At 44.0% G+C, this 14491-nt stretch overlaps 1 protein-coding gene and 1 long non-coding RNA gene across 3 annotated transcripts in view; one reads left to right on the top strand and one right to left on the bottom strand.

The window, feature by feature from the left end:
• Positions 1-14491, bottom strand: part of DOCK11 (dedicator of cytokinesis 11) — a 167437-nt gene that overhangs the window by 64320 nt on the left and 88626 nt on the right. For both annotated transcript variants that reach the window (XM_060270268.2, XM_060270269.2), the window contains exons 20-22: positions 3199-3322; positions 2081-2202; positions 477-560 (exon numbers count right to left, since the gene is read on the bottom strand). In XM_060270268.2, coding sequence (XP_060126251.2) covers positions 477-560; positions 2081-2202; positions 3199-3322 — 330 coding nt within the window. The remainder of the gene's footprint in view (positions 1-476; positions 561-2080; positions 2203-3198; positions 3323-14491) is intronic.
• Positions 10243-13213, top strand: LOC148686532 (uncharacterized). Its single transcript, XR_015948621.1, has 2 exons — positions 10243-10417; positions 13068-13213. It is a non-coding gene; the product is annotated as an uncharacterized LOC148686532 (long non-coding RNA).

Genomic DNA, 14491 nt, shown 5'->3' with positions numbered 1-14491 from the left:
CCATCTGCGATTCCCAGCAACTGGTACACAGAAGCATGACTGCTTGCTATCAACTACAGTTTACTTGGCATTTTATTGGTCTACAGAAATGGACTAATATGGTTAAACCATCCTGAAGGAACGCAGAGAAGGCTATTCAGATGGAATGCAGTCAAGCCCCACAAAGGTTGGAGGCTCCTAAAGACACAAGATGGCACACATCTCTCTAGGCAGGCAGGCAGGCAGGCAGGCAGGCAAGAGGCACTATCCTTGTTGTTCCTGCCAAGTCTGAGGGAAGGGGAATGGCCTGTGCAGCAGAGGTGGCTTGTGGAGCTGTGGCCTTCAGAGCACCCCAAGGGCCAAATGTGGAATTTTCCCACCCAAGCCTTATGAGATGGAAAAAATGCCACTTCATTTTCAACAGTTACCCTTAGAATGGTTATAGATCCTTCATTAAAAAAAAAGAACCCATCAAGCAAAGGCTGAGTTGCACTTACTTGGGTGTAAATGGTTGACTCCAAATGGAGCTTGATCTTGAAGAGAGCCTTTGCCCCATCGACCCATTTAACATCAATACTTGGCTGCAACAAAAGTGAGGAGGGGAAGAAGAGGAGAAAGTGTCATGTTTGAATTTGGCTAAAGAGGTTCAGTGACACCTCACAAGGAAGCTTTGCTCAGCCGGCCATGAAAAAGTATAAAAGAGTCATGTACAAAATACGGGGGGGGGGGATTGAAATAAAGTGTTGGTGGCGGGGAGAATTTGACCCAAGCCTCAAACTGTAGTTTGGTATCTCAATCTTTTTCAGTAGATTTTGGATCCAAAAATCCAATGCTGCACTTGTTGCATGGCAGATTCTGTGGTCTATTGTAACCTGCTCATGCATTCTCTCGTGAAATTATTGTCAGCTGGCAGCAGGTGTGCCAGCTAGGGAGGGCTGAAGCACTCCCCCCCCCGCCACCTGAAGTTCCTAAGGTAAGGTTACCAGATGTCCCCACTTCCCAGGGACAGTCCCCGGATTTACAAATCAGTCTCCATACAAAATCCATTAAAGTTTAAAAGTGTCCCCGGATTCATTGAAAAAAATCTGGTAACCTTATCCTAAGGAGGGCACCAGGCCCCCTCACTATTGAGCGGCGATGTGGCATACCACATCAGTGTGTTGCACAACATGGCGTGTGCAACATCAGTGCATTCTGTGACATGAAGCATGACATCAGGTGTCAGCCCCCTCAATAGTGGGGGCAAGCCAGTTCTCCTGGCTGGCGCAAAGCATTTTGTTAGTGGATTGAGTATACTGCTAAGTGAGTAACTTGGCACTACAATAATATTTATTATATTACTACTACTACTACCACCACAAGAAGTTTAGGTGTGGTCAGGGTTGTTGCAATGACTGAACCTTCCAGTGAGCTCCTCCTCTGCAGATCCATTCACAAAGACAGACATCAAATTGTATTAATGATTGAGGTGCCCCTGACTTGGACCATCACATTATAACTATGTGTGTTTTGAACAACAACAAAAACCCAGCACCCCTAATCCTGCAGTTAAGAAGTCTGAATGATTTCTGATCAGAATAATTATGCAAATTAAGTTTTTGCCTTGGCTTTACCTAATGCATTCTGCTTGTGCAAGCTGTCAATTGATGGGGGGGGGTAGTGTCTGAGGGGAGGGGATACTAATGAGCAGGACACAGAAAGTTTGAATCTTGCTTTAAAAAGAAGAGGAGGAGGAGGAGGAGTTTGGATTTGATATCCCGCTTTATCACTACCCGAAGGAGTCTCAACGCGGCTAACATTCTCCTTTCCCTTCCTCCCCCACAACAAACACTCTGTGAGGTGAGTGGGGTTGAGAGACTTCAAAGAAGTGTCACTAGCTCAAGGTCACCCAGCAGCTGCATGTGGAGGAGCGGAGACGCGAACCTGGTTCCCCAGATTACGAGTACAATTCTTGGTAGATGTTCTCAGTTAATGAATTGCACACCACATCATTTCCAAGCTCATTTGGTGTACCTTCTTAGGTGCATGGAAGACATACAGCATATCAGCACAGGTAAAATACAGTCCACGCCTCCCAGATTCACTTATTAGGTCTCCCTACCTTTTGAGCCTCAGAATCCCAGACACTCAGGTAGCCTGCTGGCAGATTGGCTGAAACAGGTAAGTGCTGCTCAGAGGTGATGATCCGGCCATCCTTCAGCAAAGGCAGCCAAGTAAACCCAACTGCAGAGACAGCAATGCACACAGCTGTGTAAGCATCCTTTTTAGCATGTACCGTAGGTAGAATCATGATCATGCACTTGCTTTGGGAATCATATGTTACTCGAAACAAACCCATTTCTTTTTTCTTCTTTTAATTTGCTGAAATGGAATTGCATTTGCCCTTTCATCACCCATTTACTCAGCTTGGAGAGGGTCCTTTTTGAGCTCCTTGAGATCTCTGGGTGTCATCAGCAAACTTAACTACCTCACTGCTCACCTCTAACTGGATCATTTATGAATGCTTGGAAAGTATCTAGTTATAGGCAGGTAGCCGTGTTGGTCTGACGTAGTCGAAACAAAATAAAAAAATTCCTTCTAGCAGCACCTTAAAGACCAACTAAGTTTTTATTTTGGTATGAGCTTTCGTTATGCATGCTGGAAGGTGCTGTTGGAAGGAATTTTTTTATTTGGAAAGTATCTGTCGGGGGGGGGGGGACACTCCACTTTCTACATGAACTATCCACTCATTCCCCCTCTCTGCTTCCTGTTTCGTAATTGGTTCCTGATCCACAGGACGACCACTCCTCTTATCCCATGACTGCTATGCTTACGCAGTCTTTGGTGAGACACTCTGTCACAAAATGTCATCTTGTAAAGTGAGGGGAGGCAATAATAGGGTAACTAGCACATTTTTGCTTGGCAACACACACCTATTTCTAAGGATCATTTCACATTTTGCTTTTCCCAGTACCTAAAACACGTGGCCCAGTTTTGAGCTAACCACCTGCACACTAGAAAGACAGGTGAGGAACAGGAGGGCAGTATCCAGTCTTGTAGTATGTGAAACTGAAACAAAGAGACAGGGCACTTGACAATGGTGGTGGTGGCGGCCCATGGAATGGATAGAAGAACTCTTTTCTGACACACCTCATGCTTCCTGGAACTACCCAACACAGACTGCTTGGGTGGGAGGTGGAGAGAACAAAGGCGCAGCCCGGGTTCAAGTTATGAGCCTACCTGTTGTCTCGATGGCATCCTGCTTTTTCGCTGTCCCCTTTGTGTTAATTTCACAGCTGACATGATAGAAGGTGAAAAGCAGGTGATGCTTTTGATGGAGGTGGATTGGGAGTTCGATTTTAATCTAAAATGACATAATGAGAGCAATGCTGCATTTGTGAGTGCTGAGATGCAATTTAAACTACTCTTTTAATAAACAAGGAAAAAATGGGGGAGGGGGGGACCAACATGGCATTGCATTCATCATCTCTCTTGCTAATCTGAAAATCCCTCCTAAACTGACTTCCTGCCCAAATTTCTTACCCTGCAAAGCCTTCAATGGTCTTCCCATCATTAGAAGAGTCATGCTGGACAAGGTCAAAGGACCGATCTTGTCCAGCATCCTTTTCTCACAGTGATGAACCAGGCTGCCATTGTTGTTGTTAAAATCTGTATACTGCCCTATACCTGCAAGGTATCAGGGTAGTTACAAAACAAACTCACAACATAAAAACACAAAATAAAACAACCCAATAAACCCACCCTCCCCAAACACATTTTAAAAGGGCATTGGATATCAATCAACCAAAGGTCTGGTTAACGAGGAACGTTTTTGCCCATGCAATCATGATCATAGACTTCCTTCCCCCCACACTTCCATGGTTCTATATATTTACCTACCATGGCTGCATATTCTGATTACTCGAGTCTATAGGTTTTGTTCTCCTCCCTCCTCTTGTATCTTTATATACCTTAAACTGCTGAATTTTGCTTTAAAAGGAAACTTTTTCCTGATGCAGAGTAAGGAAAAAGGAAAAAGTGCTTAAGAACTCTGTAAAAGACTGTGATCTGTTAAGGCGAAACCCCCCTGTGAACTTGGAGAAATGTAAAGTACTACACTTGGGCAAAAAAAATGAAAGGCACAAATACAGGATGGGTGACACCTGCCTTGAGAGCAATACATGTGAAAAGGATCTAGGAGTCTTGGTAGACGACAAACTTGACATGAGTCAACAGTGTGATGCAGCAGCTAATAAAGCCAATGCAATTCTGGGCTGCATCAATAGGAGTATAGCATCTAGATCAAGCGAAGTAATAGTACCACTGTATTCCGCTCTGGTCAGACCTCACCTGGAGTACTGTGTCCAGTTCTGGGCACCACAGTTCAAGAAGGATCTGACAAGCTGGAACGTGTCCAGAGGAGGGCAACCAAAATGGTCAAAGGCCTGGAAACGATGCCTTATGAGGAATAGTTTAGGGAGCTGGGTATGTTTAGCCTGGAGAAGAGAAGGTTAAGGGGTGATATGATAGCCATGTTCAAATATATAAAAGGATGTCATATAGAGGAGGGTGAAAGGTTGTTTTCTGCTGCTCCAGAGAAGCGGACACGGAGCAATGGATTCAAACTACAAGAAAGAAGATTCCACCTCAACATTAGGAAGAACTTCCTGACAGTAAGAGCTCTTTGACAGTGGAATTTGCTGCCAAGGAGTGTGGTGGAGTCTCCTTCTTTGGAGGTCTTTAAGCAGAGGCTTGACAGGCATATGTCAAGAATGCTTTGATGGTGTTTCCTGTTTGGCAGGGGGTTGGACTAGATGGCCCTCGTGGTCTCTTCCAACTCTATGATTCTATGATTCTATGAAGGCTCTGGGAGCAGGTGTGTTTGTGCATGGGATAAATGAACAGAGAATAGGTTTCCTCTGCTCTCTACTTATTTATTCATTTCACACCTCCAAGCACTGCAAGAGCAGGAAATCCATTTCAACTTGCACCCCGAAGACCCCTCCCCCTCATTCTGAATGGCTGCTGCCTGTTGTTTTATACAGTCATACCTCGGTTTAAGTACACCTCAGTTTTAGTATTTTCAGTTTATGTACTCCGCAGACCCATCTGGAACGGATTGATCCACTTTCCATTACTTTCAATGGGAAAGTTTGCTTCTGGTTAAGTACGCTTCAGGTCAAGTACTTCTGGAATCATTTGTGTTTGTAAACCGAGGTACCACTGTATATATAAAGAATATTTTTTGACGTCCAAAATCTTTTTGTTAATCCCCCAACAACTTTACTTTCATAAACATGTAACTCAGAAGAATATATTTACAATCTCATCCTCTGGTTTCTCCCTATTAACGTTCAGGGGTCTCCTGTTTCACACTAAGGCACAGTATCCTGAGGAGTCTCTTTCCGCAGCAGCTAAAAACACCAGTTAAATTGAATCACAGTAACAACAGGATCTGTGATGCCTCTCTCATGTGGCTCACAGTCAGCCACCCACACACGAGCTATTGCCAAAGGAAAAACCCCATGTTAAAAATACACATCCATTAACAGAACGTGAAGATGAGGCTCCAATACTTTGGCCACCTCCTGAGAAGAGAAGATTCCCTGGAAAAGACCCTGATGTTGGGAAAGATGGAGGGCACAAGGAGAAGGGGACGACAGAGGACAAGATGGTTGGACAGTGTTCTCGAAGCTACGAACATGAGTTTGACCAAACTGCGGGAGGCAGTGCAAGACAGGAGTGCCTGGCGTGCTCTGGTCCATGGGGTCACGAAGAGTCGGACACGACTAAACGACTAAACAACAACAAAACATAAGCAAGCATTCCCATTTCAGATCATCATATGATCATCCTTAACGCTGCCCCCAGGTGGGGCTTGCTTGGAAGTGCAGCTAGTGGAAATATGAACTGGGATCAGTTACTTCTGAGTTAAGAAAAATAAAAATGCAGTTTGAGCCTATTTCCTCCCTCTGTGTCTCGCTCATGTCTATAAGATAACATTTTCTCACCTAACCTTTGATGTCTAATGTCGAGTAGTGGGAAAGACGGATGAAGACACAGCTCTTAAAAAAACCAGCTCTTTATTTCAGCTTCATGGGGCAAACTTCAGAAGGTTCATAACTGAGAAGATTCATTTGGGCACCTCAAATATTGGAGTTGTTAAGATTAGCAAAGGCCAAAGTCGTCTGTGTTCTCCATTTTTGGGAGGGCAGTGTGAGGGCTCTCACTGGTGCCCCGGCAACGCCTTCCCTAAGTCAGGTAAACACTATTCCAAGAAAAGAAGTCCATTTCCACTTGCATTTTTTAAAAAACCAAGTTTCTGCTCAGCCCTTCTTTTAGAAGGGCTGCTACCCCTAGGTGGAATTTGCTTGGAAGTGCAGCTAGTGGGAAAATAAATGGGTTATTTACTTCTGGGTAAGAAATAAAATAATGAACATTGTGTAAGCCTCTTTCCCTCCTTGTCCCCTTCGTCTCTCTTCTGTCTCTCCGGGAACATTCTCGCCTTTTCTTTGATACCTATGCTGCTAATTACAACTACAGGTTTAATTTCAGAGAAAACATGCTAATTTAAAAAAATCATCCATATAGAAAATAACACTTGTAATAATAAGATATTCCTCCTGAGGTACCTAACACTGCTTCCAGTCTGTTATTCCATTTCTCATGGTTACTTAGTGCAATGCTATTAAAACAATGCTATTTCAGACATCCAAAAATCTGAGGGGGTGCAAAACTAAGAAGATCCACACAAAGGCGCCAAACACTGGACTTGAACAAGGTGCCATTTTGTGCAAGACAAAAGTCCAAAAGACAACACCCATTTTGTGTTGCTTTTGCAGGGTGGAGGGAGGGCTCTGGTGTGGAGCCAGAGCCCTGGCACCGTCTTCCCAGAGGCTGGAAGCTTAGGTTCTATCAGTTATCCTGCACAGGGTGCTGTGGTGACACAAAGTTTAGCAGATTCACAATTGATACGATTTATTTGGGTGCCCCATATATTGATCTTACTACAAAAACTAAGTCCATCCCTTGTCTCCATTTTTGGGAGGGTAGCATGAGGGCTCTGGGATGCTGCCTGTATATTTACCTGTATATAAAATAAAAAAGGCAACAATATGTTAAAGATATGTAATTAAAATTGGCAAGTAGTAACAGTTCTGCGAACGTTATTCTGTTTGCCTCTACGTAGTTTCATAATTATTTCATACATTGTGTTATATCGGTATACCACAATGTTTAGCTAGTGACTTATCACGATATTAAAATGGTGGGGAAGTGATCCACTTGGGGGCGCCAAACATTGGACTCACACAGGACGCCATTTTATGAAAGATTTAAAAACAGCGTTCATTTTGTGTGGCTTTTGGAGAGTGGGTTCTGGGATGCTGCCAGAGCCCTGGCACCGCCTTCCTGAAGCCAGTAAATGTTTGCCCAACTTTGCAAAGGCGGGGAAAAAGCCCTGCATAGTTCCAAGCTCATTTCAGACATGGAGCCATATCAGTATATCACAATGTTTGGCTGGTGACATATCACGATGTTGGAAGCCGGACATCACCCAGCCCTCCTAGTTGCACTCTAATCATTTCAGACCTTTCTTTATGTAGGTTGTCATTTCTATCTGTCCATCTCCATGTCTTTTCAAGTAGCAGAACCTCATATAGGACTTGCATTTCTTGTAGGGTGTATTCTTCCTGATGAACTTAATGCTGTTTCCACCCCGTTATACCTGTTTTCATTGTTACCGTACATGGTGCAATGCTATTTGGCACACACAAAATATCTCAGGTGCTTCAAAACTGAGAAGATCCACTTGGGGGCGTCTAACATTGACTTGCACAGGCACCATTTTGTGAAAGATTACAAACGGGCATCCATTTTGTATGGCTTTTGGAGATGCTGCCAGAGCCCTGACACACACACACACCCCCATGCGGAAGCTTGCCCTTCCTGCAGTTTTCCTGCACTGGCGGCATGAAATTGAGAAGATCCATAATTGATCAATCCATTTCGGGACTCAAAGACATGGTATTATATCGGTATATGGCAATGTTTAGTTGGTGACATATCACAATGTTGGAAACCAGACATCACCAGCTCTTCTAGTTCCAGCCCTTTTCATTTCTGATCTATGTTTATGTAGGATGCATATTTCAGTCTGACTATCTCCATGCCTGGTCCCTCCTGCTCTCATTGTTACGTAGTGTGCTATTTCACACATCCCAAAATCTGAGGTGGTGCAAAACTGATAAGATCCACTTGGGGGCGCCAAACATTGACTCACACGGGCACCATTTTATGAAGGACTACAAATGCTCTCCATCTTGTGTGGCTTTTGGAGGGTGGGCTCTGGGCTGAAGGCAGAGCCCAGGCACCGCCTTCCTGAAGCCAGAATCCTAGTAAATGTTTTGCACCACCTCTCGGCTCAGCGCCCCCTATGTAGAAAACTGCTGGCAAGGCAACCAGTTTCCAGGCTTCTGGCTTTGGGAAGGCAGTCCCAGAGCTCTGGCAGCAACCCAGTGCCCGCCCTCCAAAAGCCACACAAAATGGACACTGTTTGTAATCTTTCACAAAATGGCGCATGTACAAGTCCAGTTTTGCTGGGCGATGTCTGTCATCGTGATATGTTACCTTCTAAACATCGCGATACACTGAGATGAAACAAGGTTGGAAATAATGACAGAACTATGCAGAGGCAAATGGAATAACATCTGTGCAACTACTACTACCTAGGCATCTAAAACATATTAATGTCTTCTTATCTTTATCATATTGTTACAACTGCTATTTTACATGCAGATCTATTTTAAATTATGCACCAGGGCTGTGGGAAGGAGGTCTCAATTTTGTGCCACCTCAGCAGCCCCATGAATAGGCAGCGGCTTCCAAACGAAGGGGGGATTATACAAATAAGTGCAGAGAAGAGGAAACCTACTTTCATTTATTTAAACCCCCCCCCACACACACACCTACCGGTAAAGATGCAATGGCATAAGGTTGCCTTTTCTTCGGGAAAGCAGTGCCTGGCAGCATCGCAGAGCCCTGATGCCCAGGGTCCTAGCCTCTTTTCCAAAGATGTGCAAGCACTTATGAGCCTTCTAGTTTTGGGTAGGTGTGCCAGGGCTCTGGCAGCCTCCCAAAGTTCTCATTCAGCCCTCCCAAAAATGTAGAAAAGAGATGGACTTTGGTCTTTGCAAATCTTAACAATTGCAATATTTGGGGTGCCCAAGCCAGAGCCGTAGCTGGGAGAACCATCCAGATTGCACTCCCTAGCCACGGACAAAATAGCATCTTTTTCTGCCATTCCTCCACCCATTCAATTCTTCATGCACTTCACCTTGTAATGAATTCTTTCACAGAAAATCCAATATTGACTTTAATATTTCTTAATAAAAGGTTTCAGCCAGGAAAAGAATGTTTTAATGTGGGATGGCAGGCGGACGGGTGCAGCGCTCCCCCTCCATTCCCGGGAGGGAAAGCAACCCCACCCCAATGATCCACAATTGAAAAGATTCATCTCAATTTTGTGCCAACTCTGTTCAGTGCCCCATGTAGGAAAACTGCATGCACCATTTTGGCAGCGGGGAAGAAAGCTCTGGGGCTCTGGCAGGGTCCTAGAGCCCTTCCCATCTTCCCAAAGTTGGGCAAACATTTACAGGGATTCGGGCTTCAGGAAGGCGGTGCCTGGGCTCTGCCTTCAGCCCAGAGCCCACCCTCCAAAAGCCACACAAGATGGAGGGCATTTGTAGTCCTTCATAAAATGGTGCCCGTGTGAGTCAATGTTTGGCGCCCCCAAGTGGATCGTCTCAGTTTTGCACCACCTCAGATTTTGGGATGTGTGAAATAGCACACTACGTAACAATGAGATCAGGAGGGACCAGGCATGGAGATAGTCAGACTGAAATGTGCATCCTACATAAACATAGATCAGAAATGAAAAGGGCTGGAACTAGAAGGGCTGGTGATGTCTGGTTTCCAACATTGTGATATGTCACCAACTAAACATTGCCATATACCGATATAATACCATGTCTTTGAGTCCCGAAATGGATTGATCAATTATGGATCTTCTCAATTTTATGCCGCCAGTGCAGGAAAACTGCAGGAAGAGCAAGCTTCCGCATGGGGGTGTGTGTGTGTGTCAGGGCTCTGGCAGCATCTCCAAAAGCCATACAAAATGGATGCCCGTTTGTAATCTTTCACAAAATGGTGCCTGTGCAAGTCAATGTTAGACGCCCCCAAGTGGATCTTCTCAGTTTTGAAGCACCTGAGATTTTTTGTGTGTGCCAAATAGCATTGCACCATGTACGGTAACAATGAAAACAGGTAAAACGGGGTGGAAACAGCATTAAGTTCATCAGGAAGAATACACCCTACAAGAAATGCAGGTCCTATATGAGGTTCTGCTACTTGAAAAGACATGGAGATGGACAGATAGAAATGACAACCTACATAAAGAAAGGTCTGAAATGATTAGAGTGCAACTAGGAGGGCTGGGTGATGTCCGGCTTCCAACATCGTGATATGTCACCAGCCAAACATCGTGATATACTGATATGGCTCCATGTCTGAAATAAGCTTGGAACTATGCAGCGCTTTTTTCTGGGGGGGGGGGTTGCAGGGGTATGCATACCCCTAAACAATTTGCATGTTCTTTGTACTTTTGTCCATTTACTGTATTTATTTCCCCCAATCTGAACTATAAAATTGTGATTTTCTGAAGTCAAAATGACAGTACCCCTAAACATTTGTTTAAGGAAAAAAGCACTGGAACTATGTAGAGATGAACTGAATTGTGTCTGCACAATTTTTTAATACTGATGGGTCTAAAAGCATGTAAATCTTTACTTATCTTTAACATATTGTTACAACTGTTATTTTATATACGGATAATTTTTTATTAATATGCTTTCTCTGAAATTAAACCTGCAGAATTAATTAGTAGTATAGAAAAAACTACTACCTGTTCACACCAGTCTGGCTGTGGGAGGGAACCTATAGGACTCTGGAAGGGTCCTGGAGCCCTTCCCACCCTCAAAGCTGGGCACGCACTTACAAGGCTTCAGGCTTCAAGGTGCCAGGGTTCTGACAGCATCCCACAGCCCTTGCACCACCCTCCAAAAGCCACACAAAATGGACACCGGATGTAATGTTTCATAAAATGGGGCCTGTGCGAGTCCAATGTTTGGCGCCCCTAAGTGGATCTTCTCAGTTTTGCAGCACTTCACATTTTTGGATGTGTGAAATAGCATTGCACTGTGTTACAATGAAAGCAGGAATAATGGGGTGGTAAGAGCCTTAATTACCTCAGGAGTAATAAGGTCGGGTGGCACTGTGGTCTAAGCCAGAGAGCCTAGGGCTTGCTGATCAGAAGGTTGGCATTTTGAATCCCTGCGTTTTGAATCCCTGCGACGGGGTGAGCTCCCATTGCTCGAAGCGGCTTAGTCATTCTGGCCACATGACCTAGAAGCTGTACTGCGGCTCCTTCGGCCAATAAAGCGGGATGAGCGCCACAACCCCAGAGTCGTCCGTGACTGGACCTAACGGTCAGGGTTCTCTTTACCTTTACCTATAGGACCCCTGGACAGTTAAGTCCAGTCAAAGGCAACTATGGAGGTGCGGCGTTCATGGGAGCTCACCCCATCATAGTTATTTGAAGAAATGCAAGTCCAACAGATAATATATTACTACTACTACTACTAATATATTATTATTATTATTATTATTATTATTATTATTATTATCATTCTATGAGGTTTTGCTACTTGAAAAGGTATGGAGATGGACAGACCGAAATGAGCATCTTACATAAACATAGGTAAAAAATCGGGTTGACAAAGTCTGGTTTTTGACAACATCTTATTTCATCAGCTAAACATTGTGATATACTAATATAACACAAGGTCTGAAATAAAGATTGAACTATGTAGAGGCAAACATAATAATGTCTGCACAACTACTACTAGTTAGGGGTCTAAAAGATAGAATTTTTTACTTATCTTTAACATGTTGTTACAACTATAATTTTGTGTAATGATAAATTTTAGACTAGCATGCTTTCTCCAAAAACAAACCTGCAGAAGTACTGTATTTCTCACTCCATAGGACGCACCTGACCATAGGATTCACCTAGTTTTTAGAGCAGAAAAACAAGGAAAAAAATATTCTGAGCGCGGGGCAATGGCGAACAGCCTGTCCACCACTCCCAAACCTTCCCAGGGCTTCAGGGGAAAGGGGAGGCTGCTAGCGAGAGCAGTGCAGAGCGTGTAAGCAGCTCTCACTTTTCAGCGAGCTGGGAGGAGGGATGGACGGGGCTCCCATCCGTCCCTCCTCCCAGCTCGATGTCAATCCTAACCCTATTACTCCTTGCTGGCTGTCACACACAACTGTGCTATTCTGTTAACGGTATTTGTAGCCTTCTTATGGCTTATGGAATTCCATAATCTTTATGTTTTGCTGCCCTGAGACTTATGGGTATACGGCGGTATACAAATTAAATATATAATAACTTGCTGGCCTTGCCACACATTGCAGTGGCTAATCCCTGTGACTGCCAAACCCTGTCCCGATCCATGCCCTATTCTATTCCCCCCCCCCGGCAGCTCATCCCTGTGAATCCCCCAACTCCCTCCTCCCCCCACGCAGGCGAGTCAGTACCGCTATTCGGTCAAGTCTGTAAAGGCTATTCTGTTCCTTCCCCCAGGGTCATCCCTGTGAATCCCCCAACTCCGCCCCAACCTATATCCCGTCCCCTCCGCCCCATCCCCCCCCAGGTGAGTCAGAACCTCCATTTGGCCACATCTGTAAGGGCTTTGGCCTAGTGGTGCTATTCCTACACAGTATGGCGTATGTTCCTTTCACGTCCACTGGGGGGGCACTAGGTTTTTAAGACAAATTCACGGTTTTACCTGTGGTAGGTGTGCAATTTGAAGACTCTAAGGTTCTGCAAACACTCTCGTATTGGCAAGGAACACTTTGTCCAAATTTGCGCGGAATCGGTCAAGTGGTTTCCAAGAAAAGTGGACTATAACAACCATAACCCTTCTACATCTTTATATATATAATTTTAATTATATAGATTTATATATTTATATATAGATTTAATTCTCCAGTTCCACCTGCAGAAAGAACTGGCAAGCCACTCCAGTATCCCTGCCAAGAACAGAACTCTATGGACAAAGACAACAGGCATATAAAAGTTATGACGCTGGAAGATGAGCCCCTCAGGTCGGAAGGCGTCCAACATGCTACTGAGGAAGAGCGGAGGACAAGTACAAGTAGATTCAGAGCTGATGAAGCGGCTGGGCCAAAGCCGAAAGGTCGCTCAGTTGCGGATATGCCTGGAAGCGAAAGGAAAGTCCGATGCTGTAAAGAAAAATATTGCATAGGAACCTGGAATGTAAGAACCATGAATGGAGGTAAGCTGGACGTGGTCAAAAATGAGATGGCAAGAATAAATATTGGCATCCTGGGCATCAGTGAACTAAAATGGAAGGGAATGGGTGAATTCAGTTCGGGTGACTATCATATCTACTACTGTGGGCAAGAATCCCGTAGAAGAAATGGAGTGGCCCTCATAGTCAACAAAAGAGTGGCAAAAGCTGTAATGGGATGCCATCTCAAAAATGACAGAATGATAGAATTTGCTAATAATAAATTTAATTAAGGACCACAGGGAGGGAAACCCGAGGGGGTCCCTATAGACAATGTGAAGGGATTAAGGAATTTTGTATTTTTATTTTTGTTTGTTTTTTCTTTTTCTTTTTTGTAATTTTTTTGTGTGTCTTTTTTCTGTGCTCTTTTCTTTTTTGTACTTTGGAAAATTCCAATAAAAAATATTATAAAAAAATATATGACAGAATGATCTTGATACGAATCCAAGGCAGACCTTTTAACATCACAGTAATCCAAGTTTATGCACCAACTACCGGTGCTGAAGAAAGTGAAATTGACCAATTCTATGAAGATTTACAACACCTTCTAGAAATGACACTAAAGAAGGATGTTCTTCTCATTACAGGGGATTGGAATGCTAAAGTAGGGAATCAAGAGATAAAAGGAACAACTGGCAAGTTTGGCCTTGGAGTTCAAAATGAAGCAGGGCAAAGGCTAATAGAGTTCTGTCAAGAGAACAAGCTGGTCATCACAAACACGCTTTTCCAACAACACAAGAGACGACTCTACACATGGATATCACCAAATGGGCAGCATCGAAATCAGATTGATTATATTCTCTGCAGCCAAAGATGGAGAAGCTCTATACAGTCAGAAAAAACAAGACCTGGAGCTGACTGTAACTCAGATCATCAGCTTCTTATAGCAAAATTCCAGCTTAAACTGAAGAAAGTAGGAAAAACCACTGGGCCAGTAAGATACAATCTAAATCAAATCCCTTATGAATACACAGTGGAAGTGAGGAACAGGTTTAAGGATTTAGATTTGGTGGACAGAGTGCCTGAAAAACTATGGATGGAGGCTCGTAACATTATACAAGAGGCAGCAACGAAAACCAAGGAAAAGGAAATGCAAGAAAGCA

Source organism: Zootoca vivipara, chromosome Z2 (assembly GCF_965207765.1).
Source record: "Zootoca vivipara chromosome Z2, rZooViv2.hap1.1, whole genome shotgun sequence".
Classification (NCBI taxonomy): domain Eukaryota; kingdom Metazoa; phylum Chordata; class Lepidosauria; order Squamata; family Lacertidae; genus Zootoca; species Zootoca vivipara.
Note: the sequence above shows the minus strand (reverse complement) of the source record. Positions and strands in the feature narration are given on the sequence as shown.